This window comes from Podarcis muralis, chromosome 2, assembly GCF_964188315.1.
Source record: "Podarcis muralis chromosome 2, rPodMur119.hap1.1, whole genome shotgun sequence".
NCBI lineage: Eukaryota > Metazoa > Chordata > Lepidosauria > Squamata > Lacertidae > Podarcis > Podarcis muralis.
In genome coordinates this window covers 74,289,742-74,312,265 of record NC_135656.1, presented here as the reverse complement: position 1 = coordinate 74,312,265, position 22,524 = coordinate 74,289,742, and the positions used below count along the sequence as shown (strand labels likewise).

General features: G+C 46.6%; 1 protein-coding gene across 1 annotated transcript; it reads right to left on the bottom strand.

Moving 5' to 3' along the window:
• Positions 1-1,180: 1,180 nt before the first annotated feature.
• Positions 1,181-12,782, bottom strand: DUSP7 (dual specificity phosphatase 7). The gene is made up of 3 exons (XM_028718770.2): positions 11,775-12,782; positions 7,172-7,600; positions 1,181-3,191 (listed from the first exon to the last, which is right to left on the bottom strand). Exons 1-3 carry the CDS (start codon positions 12,187-12,189, stop codon positions 2,884-2,886), a joined length of 1,152 nt encoding a protein of 383 aa, XP_028574603.1. The 5' UTR covers positions 12,190-12,782; the 3' UTR covers positions 1,181-2,883.
• Positions 12,783-22,524: the final 9,742 nt, after the last annotated feature.

Sequence of the window (22,524 nt, the reverse complement as noted above, 5' to 3'; positions counted from 1 at the left end):
AAAGCCTTGACAAGGACTTAAGCCGCCCTTCATCCCAGTCCGATTCCCAGGTGACATTCAAAATAAAACTCACCCTGCCAAATGAAGCAAAGGGAGACATGGCACTGTCATAGTTCAAGAGCAACCATTACTTTCAAGAAAGCTGATTCCTGTCAGGAACTCAGCATGTCTGTAAGGATCAGGCACCAGAAAAGCAGGATTAACCAAGGTGCCAGCTGCCCAAAAAGGTCCTATTAATTCATGTGTAAATTTTAGGTGTCAAACATCTTTAAATCTAGGCTCTGGCTGATTTACAGATGTAGGCCTTCCATATCCGCCATTGAAGTAGCTGGCAAGATCCCAATAAACAGAAACCCGCGACACACGACTCCTGCCAACCAGTGCGTTCCCAGCCAGTGAGATGAGGTCAAGTCTTTCAGAATGGTTCTTTATGCTTTTTTTGGTTTAATCCAGCCCCTTTCCCCCCAGACTTTCACCACAGGACTGTCAAAATTATAAACGGCGCGTGTAACCAAATGCCATGCAAACACCAACCAGCAAACACCGGTCACGGTTGAAGTAGTGTATTAAAGGCAAAAGGAATAAAGAGGCAGAAAGCCAGAGTGGCATTTGTGACACAGAGACATGGTTTTAAAGAAAAAATAATATTTATTTGCAATATAAACAAAGTCCCAATATTGGGTTCAGGATATATAGGGTCACACATTTTTCCTTCATAAACACAGAAAGCAAAACTGTCCCTCGCTAACAAATTCTCATTTATACGAAGAGGATGCATCTTTCTTTTATCTTTCTTTATTTTAAAAAAGACCACCATTGGCACAGGAAGCCTTTATACAAACCAGCTTAACAAGATACAGATGCACTGTCTAAATCCCTGAAAAAATAAAAATTCCTCCTTGAGGTAAGATTTCAGTTAGGAGATTCCGCATTTGCTTGCTCATCCACACACAAAGCACTCCACGCTTCCTGCCCCGATGACCCAGCAACCCCAACATTGCTAACATAAAAAAGGAACAAAAACGAACAAAACCACCAACGACAAAAAAGACAAAAATCATTCCGATATTCTGGTAATGTTTCTTTAAAAAATAAAATACACGCACACACGCACACATACCAATTCTGTGATGCAACAGCATTAAAACATTCTTCCACATAGAGATTTATTTATTTTGGGGGGGGGGAGTATAAAAACTGAATATTTTGAGGGGGGGAACTCCGTGGCTTTTATAAAGTTACTTTGAGAGTGAAAGTGGAAAGGGAGATGAGAAGAAGGGAGGGGCTACATTGCAGGCAATGAAGTTTTCCCATGCCCGTCATGCCCTCTTCCTGGGGGTGGGGGAAATAAGCACCACTTCTCCCTCTTCCAGTATAATACATTAGTGAGAAATATAAACAAGTCTTCTTGTTGTAGAAGGCACAGCAAAGAAGTTACCCAGGAAAAAAGTTCACCAGAGAGCTCAAATGAGCTAAAGGAAAAATCCACGTTTCCATGCCCCTTTTCTAAACAGCATAATTCCATGCCCTCCTGTGGTTCATATGAGAGTTGTCCACTGGTTACGCACCAAAATGTCTCTGCTCTGCTCAAGTCTTTTAAAATAGCAGAATCAGCTGATTCTTCTCACACCTCTCAGCTGCGCTCCTCCCTACACACACACACAAATTCACACACAAATTCACACACAGAGAGACACAGAATTAAGTGCGCTGGATAAATGCCAACATCATTGAAAGTATTTTCATTGCTTCAGAAACTGGAATGATTTCAGGCCAGCTGGGTGATGTTAACAGTCATAATAGGCTGCGCAGAGCAGCTAAGAGCCTCGAAACATGCCTCTACCAGCTCGGATGGAGGAGACGCAGGTAGCATCAAACTGGGGCCAGAGGGCAACCGGTGTAGGGTAGGGGCAAGTTGTTTTTTTGGCAAAAGGTGGTGTTTTTAAGAAAGCACAATGGCGCTTAGTCACCTTGGCTGATTCAGTGCAGATTGTGAATGTGGGCATGGCAGAGAGTGGTATTATCACCAACTGGCCCTCACAAGTCATGAAAACGCCAACCGGATGCTAACAAGCAGCAGCAACAGGTGCCCTCCTCTCTCTCTCTCTCTCTCTCTCTCTCTCTCTCTCTCTCTCTCACTTTCTCTCTCTCTCGCTCCCAAGTACCCAGTAACATGCCAGAATATATCAAGGCTTTACAAAGTGTGCAAAATGCATTTGGTCAATAGAAACATTTTGATTTTTTTTTCCTCGTCTTTTATCTAAAAACATGAACTCGAACAAGAACAGAATAAAATACTGGTTTTGCAACCTTGTCTGTACAAACTGTCAGGTACATACATATTTAAAAAGAGCTTGAACCCAAGAAGGAGTAAAGATTACCTCCTTTTCTTTAAAAAAAAAAAAAGTAAACTGGGTTTTAAAACAACAGTCTCAGGCCAACACTTATTGATCAAAGGTTGCCAAGTGCACGAGTCTCCTTTGCTTTCCACACCGAGCAAACACACACAAGTCGTTCTTAACGTGTGCGTGTGTAATACATGTATGTGTGTGTTTGCATGTGTGTGTGTGCAGTGTGTATCATGTCAGTCTCTACACACCCAGGAAAGCAGCTATTGCCAGTAACAGCTGTGTTCAGAATGCCAGGCCATCCCCCACATTAAGTAACTCTGATAAGGTAACTCCTCCGAACCCATTTTGATTTAGCATCAGAATACTAATAAATGGCACAAGCCTTTTCAGTAAAGCAGCAATTCAGACAGCTCTGCTTGGAGAAACCAGTTCTTTCAAGGCTGGCTGGAAAGACTTTCCGCTTAATGGATTTGAAATGCTCAAAGAGAAGCGATTCAAGGCTTTGCGGGGTGTCCCCCAGAGAAAATCCACTTCATGTAGACTCCAAAGTGTTCAGTGGAAACAAGTTGTGATTGGTTGGAGTGGTGAAGTAGAGCTGTTCGGTGGGGGAGCGGTTGTCACATGGGCTGTTGAGCCCCAAAGTCCTTTCAAAGTCCAGGAGCTGGCCCATGAAGTTAAAGTTTGGAGAAATGTTGGACTTTTTCCTTTTTACAAAGTCATAGGCATCATTGAGAGACAAGTTGAGCTTTTGCATTAAATAGGCAACAGTTACCGTTACAGACCTGCTGATGCCGGCTAGGCAGTGAACCAGAATGCCACATTTCTTAGAACGGGCCTCATCTGAAAGAGACAAAAAAGGGAGAGGTTGAATGTGCTGGACCACAAGAAGCTGCCTCTCTTTAAACCCGGGCGAGAGGGAAGCCCACATCAAACAGCTTAGGTCAATTATTGCAACGGATTTGTTATTCATCATCATCATCATCATAATACATGGATTTCAATATCCACGTATTGCTGGATAACTGGTAGTTTTCACCCACAATTCTTTGTATTTCCTCACAACTATATGCTTTCCTCAAGTCTCACATGATGACTAGTTGCGTGAACAGTGGCAATCAGCACTGTGTAGTCATAACAGTTTACAAATATTAGCTCATTAAATCTTGGCACATAAAGATGATGTAAGCATGGAAGTGTCATAAAACGGAGAAGATAAGGAAGCAAGTCTCTTGAGGAAGGAAGACAGAATTGTAGTTCTGTCTCTGGAGTTCCCTGACTCTTCTTAAGACGTAGTTCAGGCCATTCTCGCTTCAAATTTAATTCTGGTATTAAGCAACAGGTAGGTGCCCAGCTGCAACTAGTCAAACTTGGCAGCACTGACATGTGTCAAAATACAACCACTAAGGCCAAATGTGCTAACTTTTTGAGGTCCCTTTTATTTTCAGAATTAGCTTCAGATGCTGCTGAAAAACTGAAGTTTGCTAAATAGTTGCAGGGCGGTTTTTTTGGAAGCAATATAGCAGCAGAGCTTGACACACAAAGTTATCATCGATTAATAATTATATTCAAGCAGACGGCAGCAGGGAAAGGAAGGTGAGATGCTGTTTAGTGGCAGACACAAACAGCTTTCACAAGCTAAAAATACTATCGGTGACTGACTGCAGCATGTATTTAAGGTGCATACCTACACCTAACTGACACTAGCCAGTGTCTCTTCCCACAGCAGTCAGTTTGAGGCTGCAATCCTATGTTTGTTTCTCTGGGGTTAAACCCCGCTGAACTCAGAAGGACTTACACACACACACACACCACTGCACAGTGAATATGCATGTTGACCCATAACAAAGGCCACACAGCCCTAAAGCACATTTATGCAGAACTACATTCCACTGATGCCAAAGAGACTTACTTCAAAAGTACATGTTAAGGCTTGGCTGTTAAGCCCGGAAAAGTTTACAGCCTAACTACCTTAGCCGGAGACGGAAAGATGAGATAGCCAATGATAGCAGGGAAATAAAGAATGAACAAGTTTGACTTCTTAGCCCGCATTATTGTACAAGCCACGAAGCAGTGCCAGGTGACAAGGACTGCTTTAACACAGCCTCTTTTCAAGCAAAATAAATTTCCCTGAGGTCTTCTGGTGTCCTATTTGAACACTGGTTCTTTCCCCCTCTATTTAGTCTTATAGTGAATGAATGAGGTAAGCATTTCCTGTCATAAAAACCAAAGCAGAGTGTGGTTTTCACAGAAAGGATGTTTTTTTGACTGAGCCGTTGTCTAAATACCTTGCTCCCCTCACATGCCTTTAAGCAAAAGCAAAATGATCTACTGATAAGAGCAATAGAAGAAATAGACTTTTTCATATTGAGGTTTTGGGGCAGTACAAACCAACTAAGCTTGCACTTTCCCCCAGAGTATACTGGTTTAGAGAACACAGAACAGAAGTAAGCAGCTTTAGCAGCACTGAGGTTTTCAAGCCTACAGTGCAGTCAAGCAGACCAGCACTTGTCCACTATCTCAATGAAACAGCTCTCTGGTTTGTATCCAATTAAGTCATATTTGCAGTACACCTACTGAAATCAGTGGACAAGCAGGTTTAGTCATGACGAACTTTAGTTCAATGATTTCAGTGGGTGTATTCTGAGTAGTGGGTGTGCATTCTGACATAGCCAGAAACAAACTCCTGGACTGTTGTATTTTCAACTTTAGGGCACACAACTTTGTTAGGTAAATATGAGCCATTATCTGGCAGCCATATATCTATTCCTGCATCACAATAACAATTCTGGAAAGCTAGAACAATCCTAGAAAGGATCCATTTGGACACTGTGTTTCCAAGCACAATTCAAAATGCAATGCCAATAATGTCCTACATACTTCTTGAGACCAATGTGGGCATTAAAAAAAAAACACCAATAAAAATGTCAATAAAAATGTTATTTCTCTGGTGCCGAAAAGACAGTAAAGTTTTCTCTCTGGGGAGAATACTACAAAGGCAGGGTGCCACAACTGAAAAGACCCTTTTTCCAATTGTCACCTGCCTCACCTTAGAAGCCAAGTGCATTGAAAGGACTTCTGAAGATGACACTTGTGAACAGGCATGTTCATATCAGAGAAGGCACTCCCTAAATGACTGTGTTTTTATCTTGTTCATTCTTGCCATATTAATTGGCTGAATTTAAATTATTTAGATGTGCCCATTCTCATAGCATCTGTGAGCTGCCATGGAAGCAGAAACGCTGAGGGGCAGGATCCAAAGTTTTAAATAAAATAAGTTTTAGGTCCTTTAGGGGTTATGATCAGCATAGGGATTTTCTCCCCAAATAGCAATCATAAACCCCTGTTCCGGGACTAGCTACTTCACACATGCACACCCATCATTTTACGACTTCAGCAGCCAGAGGGAATTTGGACGAGTTTCTAACACAGAACTTTCATCTTTGTTCACATGTTTAGGTTTATCTTTAGGAATCAAGGAACATACACAACATGAGCAAAACAGCTATTTCTTTTTCTCAGTGGTTTTCTAAATGTGTCCCATTAAATTTTGGGGTTCACAATGATGTGAAGACTAGGAATGGCAGGCATCTTTCTCTGAAAGGCAGATTGCGCAGTTCTGATCTTCCCCTGCCATCTCCTGGAGCAGGTAAGTGCTATGTGCCCCCCAAGGCAAGGGTGGGGAGTTTCTGGCCCCTCAGATGTTTTGGACTACCAACCACCACCAACCCCATCCATCGGCCATGCTAGCTGGAATCAAGCAATGTCTGGGAGGCCAGCCATTCCCCATCTTTGTCCTAGGGAAAGGTGTCAGAAGGAGTGGTTTGCCAGGTGAGGCAGAGCTGCTGCAGCATCACTGTCGCTCACTGAGAAGGGAGAGGCAGGGGTGGGATTGCAGATGCTCAGGTTCCACCCACCCACAGACTCACTGCCCCCTCACTGCCTGGCAACGCTGCCAGTAGACTATTGCCGCAGCTCGCCTCCAATGGGTAAGTGGATCCTGGTTCTCAGGTGGCGCATGGTGATGGTGGGGGCCAATAGGCAATACTCCCTGTGTACGCACTGCAGAACATGTCTGTAAGCATTTGCTGCACACAGGGGGTTCCACAACAGATGCTTAGCAGATACCTCCTTGTGAAAAGTCTTTCCCCAAAGTCTAAAGCTTACAAATGCCTCCTTTATCTACTTCCCAAAACACAAAGGAGCTTTCAAAAAGGTATTCCGTTTTCAAAGCTATTGGACCCTCAAATTTACTCATAAACAGCATGAATAGGAAACCAGGGACATATAGTATCATAACATTTAAACAAAAATAGACCATTTACAGGGCAACCCTACATGTGTCTACTTAGCCAGAATCCCCAGGGTCTTCAATGGAACCAACTCCCAGGTAAGAGTTTACAAGATTTCAGCCTCAAAACACCAGCATGTAGTTTGTTAAAGAACATTTAAAATCTCTGCAATGTAACTTAGTTTCGCGGCAAATAAAATGCCCACAAAGGTGGAAATTATAATTTAAAGCACAGCCCTGAAGCCCCCGACAAAAAAAACAAGCCATCTTTAAAACTGTTCCACCACAGCCAACTGAAGCAAAGCTTTTTGACTTTGAAGTAAAGTAAAGTAAAGTAAAGTAAAGTAAAGTCTGAAGTAGGGAAAATCAGTGTCTGACACTGGCACAATCACTAGCTACCAAAATTAGGAGGTGTAGCATGTATTGCATGGAACCTAACAGTGAGCAGGTACTGAACCCCCAGGACTAGTTATGGAAAACTACTGATTGCTAAAGGGGTTGGTCCGCCGAGAACAGGATGTCCAACACCTACCAATGAAAGCAATGGCCTCGGGAAAGAATTGGGAGAGATTCTGACTCCAGTGATCCGAGATGGGAATCTGTTTGTACTTGAATTCTCCGTCGTGCTCAAACATGTTGGGGAGGTTGGGAGTAACGTTCAGGATGTACTTGATGCCGTATTTGCCCAAGACGTCCAAGTTGGTGGAATCTTTGGCACAACCCAGGTACAAATAGGGAAGAATCTGGACAGGAAAGGCCGGCTGGTTGTTTGGGACCGGGCTCCCATCGGATTCCGTGGCACTGCTAGGCTCCCTGTCCGATTCCCCATCCGAACAATCGGAGCTGATCCTCAGGCCTCCCAGACCAAGGACCGATGTAGGAGGAGAGTTGGTAGGAGATGAAGTGTCAAGATTGGTTTCACAATGCTCCGAGTATTCTGTCTGAAATTTGTTGAATCCACCTGCAGAGGCGAAAAGAAGGCGCACTTTAATATCACTTGCATCCTAAAGCTACCAATAGCGGAATACTTATTCATTACCAGGAAAAGCCACATATTTTAGCCATCTGTTTCCTCCTTAGCTAAACGCACCCTGAAAAGTCCATTTACCTAAATTCTTTGCTTCAAGCGTATGGTCTGAATTAGGCCCAGATTGGTAGCATGCTGCTCTGTGTACAGTCACGTGGGGAGGAAAGGCAACGGCTTCTAGCATTGCATCCTGTGCGAGGGGAAGGATAGCTCAGTTGGTTAGAGTGTGGTGCTGATAATGTCAAGGTTGCAGGTTCGATCTCTGTTTGGGACAGCTGCATATTCCTGCATTGTAGGGGTTTGGACTAAATGATCCTCAGGGTCGCTTCCAACTCTACAATTCCAACCAAGGGCTCAAAAAAGCACAGGCACTGCCATCCTATACATGCCTACTCAGAAGTAAGTCCCACTGGGTTTCATGGGACTTACTTCTTAGCAGGTGCCCAGTTTTCGCACCCTCCTCTTCAGTGGTAATTACAGTTCCCAGCTCACCACAGCACAAGCCTAGCCTGTTCATGTGTGACTTTACAAAGCAATTTAATATCTGGGAAGCAGCCAGTGAAAGTTTTCATAGCATGGAGATGTTTTAGGAACTGCTAATGCCTGCAGACCAAGGTGCTGTTGAAGCACAGGAGCAGGGGCTCAGGGAAAAAGTTGGCAGCCCCAACAGAAGTGCCAAGACAGCAGGAAATTTCAGGTGACTGCCGCAGTTTTCACTTGATCACACATCAGTTGCACTAGTATTACTGAAATGTGCTGTATGGCTCCACCTTTTCGTTTTGCCATGCCAGGAAAATGCTCTGAGGTGAGAAATATGTGTAATCTTTCGAGATGTAATGAGGATTACATGACGAAATGTTCGTCAGTTTAAAAACCAATTCCTGCATATCAGAAAACTAGACTATCAGGGAGAAGAGTAAGCTTCAACCTTCTCCCAGACATTTAGCATTCTACATGTAGGCTTGTTTCTGCTTTGCTGTTGCTGCTGTTATTTGCTAAGGGGAGGCATTCAATCACGAAAAAGCCACTTCACCTATAGTCTGAAGCAATTAAATCCACAAAATTTGCACTAAAACTAGTATCTGACTACCTGCTTCTTAAGGAGGAATATCCTAAGCACATATTTAACATATGCCATGCATGCTTGACTTGAGAAAGAAAAAAGTGGGTGGCAATATTAACATTTAATAAAATTATAGAAATGATGCCTGCCATTTTTCTTCTCCCACCCTCTCCCCCCAGAGGGCTCCTGCGCATTTAAGATGAGCAGAAAATCAGCAGCTGCCACTTTCCAGCATGAAAATGCAGTGACAAGAAAAGCTTCACCTGTTGAATAACTAACTGCCTGTCATGTAACTGGCTAAAAGCATAGGGGCGCTGTTGGGCGGCAGGGATGGGTGGGTGTGCATGTGACAACTCTCACAGCAACTCGGCTTGAAAACAAAAGTTCATTTCCAAGCAATGAAAACTTCATTAAGGAGAGCCGGTTCAAATAGAAGGCATTGTAAGATCTAGTCTCGAAGATATTGCTCAACATGTGGGGAAGGTATTAAGATATGCTGGGGCCAGCGAGGGTGAGGAAGAGACAGGAACAGAAGTTTCCTTTTTCAAAATTATAGAGTGTTTGGCCACTGCCCGCTTATCACTTGGAACAGCAGCACAACTGGAGAGCTCAGAAAACAACCCGTCACCGAGTTGAGCAACTTGCTCCAATATTGTTTAAGTAAACTCAAGGATCTATTGAATGTGCAAGTAAAGGTCAGGAGTAAAACCATTCCTTCTAATCATTTCTCTTTTGGCGCCTCTTTCCGACAGAGCAATTAGACAAGAAGAAATTTAATTTGCTCCTTCATGTACGTTAAGGAGGCATTTAGCAGTCATTACGTGGATCTGATAAACAGTGTCATTACGAAAAGTCTCCTGGAAATTCCAGGGACTTGGCATAGTTGTGGCAAGGTCACTGAACAGCATACACAACCCCTGCCATATTCATTCATGAAGGGGAGAGAGGGAGAGAGAGAGAGAGTAGGTTCCCTTTTTCCCCCTCCTCAAGGAGAAAGACAATATGGAGAAGCCATTTTGGAATTTTAATTGGAAACATTTCCCACTGAGGCCCCAGAAAAAAAAGCGAAGCGAAGGGAAAGCAGCAGCAGCTTAACTCCTCCTTTTCTCCATTGCATGCGAGTTTAAAGGAACTAGGGGGGAGTTCAGAAAGGAGGGAAATGCCAGGAGTACAGAATTCAGTTTAAATAACGCTGGACACTCATGAGAACTATTTAGGATATTGAGAAAGGAATGGGAAGCACCAGGGCATTTCTCTCCTCAAGAGAAGCTGAAGAAGTTAACATGGCAGCATGAGTTCAGCTACTAAAAAGAACCCTGAAACCTATAATAGGAAAGAAGAGGATCCAGAATCCCCAATAACAGTTTCATCCTCCTTCCTCTGCGCCTCACATATACTGCCCTCCTACCATCAGAAATCCCGTAATCAATCTACCAGTCTATCCATCCGCCTTGTTGCAAGTGACAATATTGATTTGGTGTTGCCTACTGTTCCTGCCTCAATCCTGCCACCCAGTGACCACAGCAGTGTTGTGGTGTGTGTGTGTGTGTGTGTGTGTGTGTGTGTGTGTGTGTGTTTTGGGGGAAGCAAAGTTATTATCATCATCCTGGTAGGCTCACTCAGAATGACTGTTTTGACTGCTTCGCAATGCCCCTCTTTTTTGGGGGGATCTCCTAAGAGATCTGAATGGAGACTTTATAGTGAACTAATATCTCAATTCAAAATGCACTTCATTCAGAGATTGAGAGGCATAACAGAAGCATGGCACAGAATGGCACCAGAGAGGTAATTTAATTCAACCCATTGCCCAAAGGCAAGCACATCCAATCAGTCAATCCTTCACCAGAAACACACACACACACACACACACACACACACCAGGAAGCACTGCTAAAGCACCTGGATCTAGTCTCAATGCACAAATTCAAACTTGGGGAGGGGGGTGCATATGATCAATACACCCACCCCTCTCACAGATTAGTTGTGACAAAAAAAATTCCTTCCAGTAGCACCTTAAAGACCAACTAAGTTAGTTCTTGGTATGAGCTTTCGTGTGCATGCACACTTCTTCAGATACACTGTTTAGTTAGATTAGTTGTGGTTACTGGCCTCAAATAACCGCATGTCGTGAAAGAAGTCTTTTAGGGGAGATTGTTGCCACTGTGTGAGAAGTTAGATCCACCATCCCCTTATTTAATTTTCTCCGTCTGTATAGAGGAGATCTCCTAAAGGGCAACTAAGGAGGGAGTGAAGATCATAGATCCACACCAGGTCGGGGGACAAGGTGGGAAAACTTGGGATGGTGGTCAGAAAGAGGGAGGAGGGACTATTCCAAAACAGATACTCACAAACCGGATTTCAGAATAAAGAGGCATGGAGGAGTCACTCGGTGAATAAACCCATTCTGCCCCATTCATAGATATAGAAGAATCGGGCAGGAATAAGACCTTCCGTCGCTGGAACAAGGGAGATGGGAGGGAATGGTGTCTCCCACGCGAGAGATTTGTACCGCGCGGGGAGGGAGGGAGGGAGGACGGCCGGCCGGCGGGAAGAGGTGCAACAAGAAGGGGAATCCGAGGGTTCGGCGGCCAATATCTGCCCGTACTCGGCACATGAAACCATTTTGAAAGGCGAAAGAGCAGGAGCACAATCCTTCGCCTAAACGAGAAAGCTATAATCGCCTTTAAAGGGTGGGAAAAGTGCAACAACAGACCAGAAGTTTCATTCCATTATTATCCCTGATTTCTTAAGGGCGGCATTCCCAAAACACACTACAACGGGAGGCGAATCCTCAAGAACTACGGAAGGGGGGGGGGGGAGCTGCGATCCGGATCCGGATCCAGTCTGCATGGTGGTGAGAGATTAGGGGTGGGGGGGTGGGATTGCTGTTAGGCGGGAACCACGCCGGTCGCTCCGATGGGGGGGGGGTGCTGCTAGCTAGCAGACCAGAGCTATCCGGCTGGGAGCTTCCCCGCGCTGCTCAAATCGATCCGACCCCTGCCCGTCTCCCTTCCAGCCCCGTCCACAGTCCCGCGCCCCCGGTACCTTTCAGGTAGAACGCCTTGCAGCCGTCGTCGCGCAGCTTCTGCAGCAGGAGCCCGAGGACGGAGCTGGGGGCGCCGCTGTCCTGCTGCCACTCGGCCGTGGCCTCGTCGTAGAGCAGGACGGTGTCCGCCTTGCAGCGCTTGGCGAAGCGCTCCTTGTCCTCGTTGTTGGGGATGATGGAGCGGATGGGCAGGTTGCCCTTCTTGAGGCGCCGGAGCATCAGGCTCGGGATGGCCAGGTTGATGGCGGTCTCGATGTGCGACGACTCGAAGAGCTCGTGCGGGCGGCAGTCGAGCAGCAGCAGCGAGCTGCCCCCGCTCGACTCCAGCTCCTCCTGCAGCCACTCCGCGCTCTTCCACGGCATCGCCGCAGCCATGGGAGCCCGCGGGGTGCTGCCCCAGATGTGATTTTTCATGAGGATCGCAAGGGAGGGGGGGAAGGGTGGGGGAGGGCAAAATCGCGGGGGGGGGGAGTGGAGGAGGAGAGCGGCCGCGCGTGGAAAACAAATCACTGGCGCGGTGCGGAGGGGGGGGGAGGGAGCGAGGAATGCCCTCTGCAGCCTACTGTCCAAATCACCGAAGAAGCAAAAGAGTTAGTTTCAAAAAAATATGATCGTTGTTTTAAAGGGAGGGAGGGGGAGAGAGAGATCCGGCCAAGGAGCCCGCGCTGCTTTGGAGATCCAAGCGCTCCAAGCGGATCGGCGTCCGCGTTCCCCTCGGTTTCCTCGCCCGCAGCAGAGAGACGTTTCCTTCCACTTGCAGGAGCAGAAGGCGGGAGGGAGCGGGGGAGAAGAGCCTGGCTCTGCTCGCGCTTCTGGGATGGGGGAGGCGAGGAAGGCGCTGGCCAAGCTCTCGGGGCTGCTGCTCCTCCTCCTCCCCGGGAAAGGCTGCTTTCACTTGGTTCGGTTTAAGGCGCTGCTGCTGTTGCTGCTAGAAGCGCCGCGTCGCCCCGCTCGCTCCATCGCGGGCTCAGCCTGACAGCCTCAATTAAAAAGGGGCTTCGCCAACGGATCGGCGTGTCATGCTCTGGGAGGCGGGACTCGGCGCAGAGGGAGGGGCCAGCGGGGCGGAGAGGCCCGCCTTAAAGGGAAAGCGGCGCTCTTGCGCTCGGGCAGATGGCTACAAATGTCCACTTGCAACTAGCCAAGGTGTGTCCCGCCCCCGGTCTCCCTGACTCGGCATCTTTCTTGCTCCGTTCTCCAGTGTGTGTGTGCCAAGTTTATTTAAATGATGCTGAAATAGGAAGCCCCGTTGAGCTCCGTGAAATTTTTCTCTGGGAATAAATGGGGGCTGTGGAATGGGGGGCGGACGGCGGACCCATAGGATCTCACTCACATCTGGTCCAAGGAGCGCCTGCAATCGATTGCACCAGAAGGGAATGCTTTTCTTTTTCCTTACATTTGTTTAGAATAGTTCAAAGCCCCTGAAAAGTCCCTAGCCTCGCTTTAAAAGGAGGAATAAGAAGGGATCGTGGCTGAACCACGTAAAGTGTTCCTACCTTAATGCAACAGTGTTTATGGACTAGTTGTTATCACTCAGAAAGGGAGAATCATAATAATACTTGTGGGCAGGGGAAAGAAAAAAAGGATTCAGTCCCTAGTCCTAGAGACATTTCAACGCCACCGCTTCAGCTTCAAGTGATTTATGACAACAACCAGCCTCCCCACATCAATAGACTGGGGCTGCTGTGAGGTTTCTTTTTCATGTGATTTGAGGACTAGTACCATGAGCCAACTCCGCCAGAGATTATCATGATTGCCTCTGTGGGACCAATAGTAGGGTTCCGTCGGGAGCTTCAGTGCGCCTCTACACAACGTCAGGTTATAATGAGTCCACGATGCGTGCAAGGGCTTAAATATAATATACGGCTTGAAACCTGGGAAAGGCAGGCGATGCTTGCCCCAGGAAACGACCAGAATTGTCCCCAGAGAGCTGGATGCTGGAAGGAGAATGATCGCATTATTCAGACAAAATAAATAGTAATAAAAAGGAAATAAAATATAAGCGGGGGAATAGAACGACTCGGCTTTCAGTGTTATTGACCGGATTCTGATTCTACATTCATACTGAGTACTTGATTGACAACCTGCTCCTCATGCCTTGCTGCTTTATTTAAATAATAATAATAATTTCCTTCTTGACTTTCGCCTTTTAACGGGGCGCCAATGAGCCGCTTAGGTAGGCGGTGTTGGAATGTCAGAGGCCTATCAGGGGAGGGAGGCGGGGCTTTTAGAATCTTGTGTATCAAGTCGCTAAGCGCGGGAAGGGGGACCGGAGGAAGTGAATGGAGCAGCGAAACTAGAGCGGGCTTGCGCAGAAGGCCAGCGGTTAGCCTTCCTGGGATTATCGTGCGGTTGATTCTTAAGGCATTGTGAAAAACGAGGCGATGCTCCCCCGCCCTTTGCCTTTGCTTCCTTGCATGCTGATGCTATTCAAGGCGTGCAGGCTTCGGCATGCCCCGATGGGCAACTCGGGGCCTCCTCTCACAGAAGCTTTTGGTGATCAAGGTGTTTTTAGTGCACACCTGTAAATGTTAGGTATGCAAGAAACGCGTGTTTACTAAAGTGCATAAAATAGGCAGATGAGTCACGCAAGACGCTGGGGTTGGCTGCAGCTGCCGGTTTTGTAAAAAAAACACCCAACAACTTGCTGGCAAGGCTGAGTTTGAATGGGGTGTGAAATGGCCCTTAGGCCTTTTTACTTTTATAGGTTGTTATGCAAATCAACACTCTAAAGCAAAATGAGTAATTTCTCTTCAAAGAAGGCCTATCTTTTCCAGCATCCTGTTCACACAGTGGCCAGTCAGGTGCAATAGAAAACCCGCAAGCAGGATCTGAGCACAGGAGCACTCCCCACTCTTGTTTTTTCTCCAAAAACTGGCATCCAGAAACATTGCTGTCTCAGTAACTGTGGAGGCAGAACATAGCCATCATGCCTTGTAGCCATAATAGAATTGCAGAGTTGTAAGGACGCAGGTGGCGCTGTGGGTAAAACCTCAGCGCCTAGGGCTTGCCGATCTCATGGTCGGCGGTTCGAATCCCCGCGGCGGGGTGAGCTCCCGTCGTTCAGTCCCATCTCCTGCCCACCTAGCAGTTCAAAAGCACCCTTAAGTGCAAGTAGATAAATAGGGACCGCTTTATAGCGGGAAGGTAACGGCGTTTCCGTGTGCTGCGCTGGTGCTGGCTCGCCAGAGCAGCTTCGTCACGCTGGCCATGTGACCCAGAAGTGTCTTCGGACAGTGCTGGCTCCCAGCCTCTTAAGCGAGATGAGTACGCAACCCCAGAGTCGGACATGACTGGCCCGTATGGGCAGGGGTACCTTTACCTAAGGACGCGGGTGGTGCTGTGGGTTAAACCACAGAGCCTAGGACTTGCTGATCAGAAGGTTGGTGGTTCGAATCCCCACGATGGGGTGAGCTCCTGTTGCTCAGTCCCTGCTCCTGCCAACCTAGCAGTTCAAAAGCACGTCAAAGTGCAAGTAGATAAATTAGATTAGAGAACTGGGCCAAAACAAACAAGATGAATTTTAACAGGGAGAAATGTAAAGTATTGCACTTGGGCAAAAAAAATGAGAGGCACAAATACAAGATGGGTGACACCTGGCTTGAGAGCAGTACATGTGAAAAGGATCTAGGAGTCTTGGTTGACCACAAACTTGACATGAGCCAACAGTGTGATGCGGCAGCTAAAAAAGCCAATGCAATTCTGGGCCTCATCAATAGGAGTATAGCATCTAGATCAAGGGAAGTAATAGTGCCACTGTATTCTGCTCTGGTCAGACCTCACCTGGAGTACTGTGTCCAGTTCTGGGCACCACAGTTCAAGAAGGACACTGACAAACTGGAACGTGTCCAGAGGAGGGCAACCAAAATGGTCAAAGGCCTGGAAATGATGCCTTATGAGGAACGGCTAAGGGAGCTGGGCATGTTTAGCCTGGAGAAGAGGAGGTTAAGGGGTGATATGATAGCCATGTTCAAATATATAAAAGGATGTCACATAGAGGAGGGAGAAAGGTTGTTTTCTGCTGCTCCAGAGAAGCGGACACGGAGCAATGGATCCAAACTACAAGAAAGAAGATTCCACCTAAACATTAGGAAGAACTTCCTGACAGTAAGAGCTGTTCGACAGTGGAATTTGCTGCCAAGGAGTGTGGTGGAGTCTCCTTCTTTGGAGGTCTTTAAGCAGAGGCTTGACAACCATATGTCAGGAGTGCTCTGATGGTGTTTCCTGCTTGGCAGGGGGTTGGACTCGATGGCCCTTGTGGTCTCTTCCAACTCTATGATTCTATGATTCTATGATTCTATGATTCTATGATTCTATAAATAGGTACTGCTCCGGCGGGAAGGTAAATGGCGTTTCCGTGTGCTGCTCTGGTTCGCTAGAAGCGGCTTAGTCATGCTGGCCACATGACCCGGAAGCTGCACACCGGCTCCCTCGGCCAGCAAAGCGAGATGAGCACCGCAACCCCAGAGTCGGTCACGACTGAACCTAATGGTCAGGGGTCCTTTTACCTTTACCTAAGGAGCCATGAGGGTCACCTAATCCAACCCTCCGATGTAGGAATCTTTTGCCCAACGGGGTTCAAACCCACGACCCATTAATAGTCCCATGCTCTACTGACTGAGCTATCCATAGCCCTCTCCTCCATGAATCTCTTTGAAAGACATCTAAGTTGGTGGTTATCACTGCCTCCTGTGGTAGAGAGTTCCATAGTTTAACTATGCACTGTGTGAAGAACTACTTACCTGTCCTTAATCTCCCAGCATTCAACTTCATTGGATATCCGTGATTTCTAGTATTACGAGTGAGGAAGGAAAATGTTCCTCTTTCCACTTTCTCTAGCCCATGAATAATTCCATACACTTCTATCATGTTGCCTCTTACTCACTTTTTCTCTACCTATTCTGGTGCCACAGAGCAAGGAAACACAGGTGAGGTTTGTTCCTTCCTTTATTTCAGTGTCAAATGGTTGAAGGCGGAGGGAACACCTTGTAAATAAACAAGCAACACTCCTACAGATATGGGAGAACTGAATAAACATTTTGACGTTCCTTGACATCATCCAACCCATGGAGGAGCAGAAGGTTTCCCCCCCCCCCGCCCCCACCCCCAATTAGTCCTATAAAAAGCATTGACAGGCTTTGTGTTTCTACTGCTGCTGCTACTTGCAATTTCTAAAGACACGGTGAGATGCAAAAACATGCAGCTTGTTAGGCCACATTGGGCAAAACTTGGCATAGATTTGCATCCAGTACTGCAGAAGTGGAAGACAGCTCACTCAGAGTATTTTCTCCTTCCTTCCCCCATCCCCTGCATTGCTCCCCCTCAAAAACAACTCCACTGCGTTAGGTGGACTACCAAACATTGTGGACTGTGTCTTATGGGACTGTATTAGGTGAGCGGGTGCAGGAGTAATTGCCCCAAACTGGGCATAAAATTATTGTACCACTTTGCACAAACCTCCCAAGTTTATGTGATTTCCCCGTACAGGAGAAAGGAGAGAAAGATGCATTGTGCAAGCTTGCCTTCTGCTCACATGACATTGAATACAACCTATAGCAATTCAGTCTCCCTAATCCCCGCGATGGGGTGAGCTCCCGTTGCTCGATCCCTTCTCCTGCCAACCTGGCAGTTCAAAAGCACTTCAAAGTGCAAGTAGATAAATAGGTACCACTCCGGCGGGAAGGTAAACGGCGTTTCCGTGTGCTGCTCTGGTTCGCCAGAAGCGGCTTAGTCATGCTGGCCACATGACCTGGAAGCTGTACGCCGGCTCCCTCGGCCCCTAAAGCTAGAGTCGGTCACAACTGGACCTAATGATCAGGGGTCCCTTTACCTTTAGCCATGATTAAAACTTGTTGGCTTGCTACCTAACAAAGAATTCAGAGAGCAAATATGAATGTGTGTCGGTGGGGGGAGGGTACTGTCCCTATTTGCTGTTGCTTCTGATGCTGGATGCTTGCCATTTTTTCATTTGCTGTTTCCTAATCTTGAACTAAATAAAATATACCCCCTTCCCCCTCAGTGTCCCGAATATACAGGTCAGGGTGGTGATTATATCACTCCAACGCAGGTGTTGGCTTTCCAGATTTGGAACTCAGTACATAAACAGCAGTCCAAGAGCACGGGACACTTCCACCTGGATACATACTTTTTTTTAACAAAAAAAAGTTTGCTTGGAAGCACTCTTACTTGTGCAGAGCTCAGGCACAAACCTGTCAGACTAGTATGCACAAGGCAAACCATCTCCGCGTCACCCAGATAACATTCCTGGTCTTTGCAGGAGATTGTATATCCCTGGAAATGCATAAATATTGCAAAATGCTGGAAGGGAGCACTGCAATCCTTCTTGAAAGAAGCAGTGTGTATTTAGTAATTCAAAGCAAGTGTCAAAATCAAAACACACACATAGAATTTGGTATAGAATTCAACATCCTAAGTATGGCAGGGTTCCACAAAAACACTTTTTTCCAAAATCGGCATTGATTGATTAAAGAAGGATAGAACTTTCTTTATGTACGCTACAACAGCAGCAAGAATACTCATTGCAAAGTATTGGAAGACACAAGACATACCCACTCTGGAAGAATGGCAGATGAAGGTGATGGACTACATGGAATTGGCGAAAATGACTGGCAGAGTCCGAGACCTCGAGAGGAGTCGGTGGAAGAAGACTGGAAGAAATTTAAAGACTATTTGCAGAGATATTGTAAAATTAATGAATGCTAGACTAATGTTGGATTGAAATTAAGTGGTTTCTAGCTGTAATGGTATAAAAGAATATGAAAAAATGGTTTTTTATAAGTAAAAATTTAATGTTATAATAACTTAAGATTAAAGATCAGGGTAGAATAAAGAGGGAAAGAAACGGCTGAGCTAACAAATTGAATTGGAATACAAAAAAGGGAGGTATGAGGAGGTCCGGGAAACAAGTAAATGAAAAATAATGTGATGAAAAGATTGATTGTTTTTAACTATTTTTATTTTGTATTTTGTATTTTTTCTTTTTCTATTTTGCAAAGTAAAAAACCCTAATAAAAATTTTATTTAAAAAAAACAAAATCGGCATTGATTATCTGTAAGGGAGAGACATATATGGTATATTTCTTTGGCAATTCACAAGCTACAGAGGAAGATGGAATCCAGCCCAGGCAGGGAAAACCAGTGGCCTGAAGAGTTGATCTCTGTTGGATTTGATAGTGTTGAACAAGCTGGACCAAAGCTTTTTGACACCTTTGTCTTAACTTTAGTTACTGTTTTTCTCCTTCATCCATTCTCAATACAAGCAGGTTTTACAGAGCATCCTCAGTCTGTGGCTTCTTTCCCTCCAGGGCAGAGGAAATGATTGTTGCTCTAAGTGTTTAACCCCAGAAAAGAACAAGACCAGCAGTCTACGACTTTTTTACATTGCTATACTAGCTTTACTGGCAGGTAAAATGCCCAGGAATCAATACTTCGTAGCTTGTGTGATACCAGCATATTGACTGGGATGAGTCAGTAATTTTTCAGAGAATGTCATTTAACTTTCCCCCCTATATTTTCACTTAAACTTGCTTTCCTTTGATGAAAACTTTTACTTCTCATGCTGGGTCTTTCATAGGAACAAAACATTTAAGAACAATTGAGGGGGAAGTACGGCAGAAATGTCATTAAATGTGAACTTACCCTCATTTGAAACCCTGGAGAGATTTAACATTTGGAATACATTTTTCTCAGTTTCTCTGCTACACAAACCTTCCAAAAGTAGTTTTGTATACGTGCATCACTGCCCTGCCCTCTGCTGGACAGAATAAGTGAGGCAGGAGCAAAACTGGGCATGAAAACAATCACAGTCAGTTAAGGTGCTCATCACAGGAAAACTCTTCTCTCCTTGAGGTCCCAGGGACTTAGAAAGTAGTCTGACTGTTTGAAATGGCAAATGGACATACATACCTCTGCAGAGACATTTTGGACCTTGAGGAAGTCAGCTTTCCAGTCCTCCTCCTCTGATGTCACAGTCACTCCCCACTTCTGTCTCAGAGTCTTCATGGAAGAGGAAAGACAAGAAAAGAGAAGGGGGCAGGGCGAAATTGGATCCCTTAGACTGAAGATCATACTTCACACACACCTCCAAGCCTCTTTTCCTTCCCTGTCACACTGCTAAGGAAGGAGTGGCCAAGTTCTTCAGTGAAAATAGCAAGGGGACTGAGGGATGAGGCTTTGGTACACGAAAGGACGCCACCTTGGCCTGCTCTGGAGTACATCTTAGGAGTTGCCATGGAGATGCTACCAGAAACGGCCTTTGATGAATCATCCCAGCCCAGGTGCTATGATATGAGTATTCATGCCATGTACCGGAGCCATCATTCGTGAGCCTCCTCCGTACCTTATCATGTCATAGCCAAGGACATGTTCAGCACAGGGTGGCTGCTTCCTAAGGCAATTCTGTGGCAACCTGTAATGCATGCCTTTCAGTTTTGGGGCCAGGATGATGATGATGTCCCCTATATGCATATCTGAGGAGGTGCTTTCTGAAACCCCTGTTTGTACAGGATGGTGGGCTTCCTCCCAACGGAGATGCTTCAGTGGTTGTTGAGTGACAACAATGCATTGGTGACTCATAAGGTGGCCCTTTTTTTGTTCTGGTGGCAAAAAAGATCAGGAAGAAGCCATAAACCAGGCATAGGCAAACTTGGCCCTCCAGATGTTTTGAGACTACAGTTCTCATCATCCCTGACCACTGGTCCTGTTAGCTAGGGATGATGGGAGTTATAGTCCCAAAACACCTGGAGGGCCAAGTTTGCCTATGCCTGCCATAAACTGTAAGGGGGATGCAAAGTACTAAATTGAAACTCGGTGCAGATGTGGAGGCATTCCTGTTCTCAAGTATCTCACTTTATATGTGTCTGAGCTATATTTTAAACTGATTGTGATTGGATTGAATTGTCTTGGCCTTCGGCTAGTACAATAAACTTATTTTGAAAATGATGGTGATGAACCTCAGCCATGGATTTAGGGTGGGGTTTAGGTCTGCAGAACTCTAGGAGTGGTGATTTTGTGGCAGCCACGTGAGCACAGATGGGGGCAAAGAGTCTGAGGTTTCACCAGGTGAGCACTTGCATAGCATTTTCTCATTTTCTCCTTGACAACAACATCTCTGACCTGCATACAGGAGCAGCTTGCCTGATAGGGGGAAGCTGTAGCAATAGTTTCCTAGCAAGGGACGTCACTACGACTTACCAGGAATCGGCAGTGACGTTGAGGTTGCACCGGCGCAGCTAATCTGGTGCCACTGCTGGGGCACCTCTGCAACCTGGACCTCACTGCTGCTGCACCCTTTGCAGGAAAGACCTGCAACAGCCCTGCCAGGAGGCTATTACTGTAGCTCTTCCCCTATGCCCAAGACAAGGTGTAGAACTGGGTGCTTGTGCCTACACCATATTCGACTGCAGAAGCGTTCTGCTGCATTGAAGTCCTCTAGCTAGCTGTGTGCTCAGCCCCAGAGACAGGGAGCCTATGGCCCTCCATGTTTCATTGGACTGCCATTCCCACAACCCTTCGCCATACTGCCTGGGAGCTGGTGGGAGTTGGAGGTCAACAGCACCCCTCCGTTCCACAGGTTCCACGCTCCTGCTCAAGACTAGGGCTGGTAGTCCAACCTATTGGAAAGAAGGGACCTAAGACAGTCATTTTGATTTGACATTTCAACAGGTCTACGCTGAGTAAAACTTTCCTGGATACCACCTTGTCTTTTTTTAGTCTGCTTCAGTCTAGGTGGCCAATAATGTCGGGTTGGGTGCAGCAAGGATAGCAAAGCAGCCTAAAGGGACCAAAGCTGGCTGAATGGTGAAGCCACTCACTGCTGAAGCCAGACCTGCTTCAACTGCTGGAAAGACCCCACCCCTCAACTGCCACTGTGGGAACAGGACCCCACATTCCATGTGCCACCTGATTCCATACTATTTACGCTGTTGCGTGCCACCCCAATCTCTGAGCGGTGTAAGATCCCAGTGGTTCCAGGCTCTTACCCAGGGTTCAGTTTCTTCAGAAGGAGAGGCACTGGAGGCTGGGGTGTTGTTATGATACATGGTTTAGTTACATATATATGCAACCTGAGCCTACGATGGAAGGGCTCACGGCATTAACACCCCAATAAGGCCATTGCCACAGGCTTGGATTCCAGCAGAAATCAAGCATGGCTCTCAATCTCTGGCTTCCGCCTTCTTCTAACCCCGGTTCCCATGCACTCCACTCTGGCTATTGTCTTTCTCACTACCAGCCAGGTGAGGGAGGGGGTCCACCCATTTGCCCCCAGGGAACTGCCATCAGTGCCGGAGGGAGAGAGCAAAATCCAGAGGGATTCCAGAGAGCATCCCGGGAGTGGGAGAGGCAGCCCATCTTCTGGGGAAGAGAATCAGCGTAGCACCAGTGGAGAAGGGGGGCAGATGGGGGAAGCGGCGAGGCGGTCCCATGACTCCTTGCCGGGGACCAGCGGGGAGAGTAGAGGTCCTCCGCTGCCTACGCCCTCCTTGCGCAGAAGGCTTTCGCGTAGAGAGAGTAGGAGGAGACTAGGCGTCAAAGAGCTTCTTTGCTGGAAGAAGTTTAAGAAACGCCCACTGACGGATTCTGCCAGCGATTGAGACAGCCACGGGAGAGTGGCTGTCCGGACAGAAAAGGTTCACTCAGGCAACCCAGCCAGGTGTGGGCACCGGCTTACGCACGAGCAACCCCTTGAACCATTACACTACGGCAACAAAGGCCATTCTCTCACAAAGG

Bases quoted from the DNA above. Each gene is read 5' to 3' on its own strand.
- DUSP7 (XM_028718770.2), bottom strand. From the start codon at position 12,189: ATGAAAAATCACATCTGGGGCAGCACCCCGCGGGCTCCCATGGCTGCG. The intron at 7,601-11,774 runs GTACCGGGGGCG...TCGCCTCTGCAG, and splicing joins CAAGGCGTTCTACCTGAAAG to GTGGATTCAACAAATTTCAG. The intron at 3,192-7,171 runs GTAGGTGTTGGA...TGTCTCTTTCAG, and splicing joins CGAGGCCATTGCTTTCATTG to ATGAGGCCCGTTCTAAGAAA.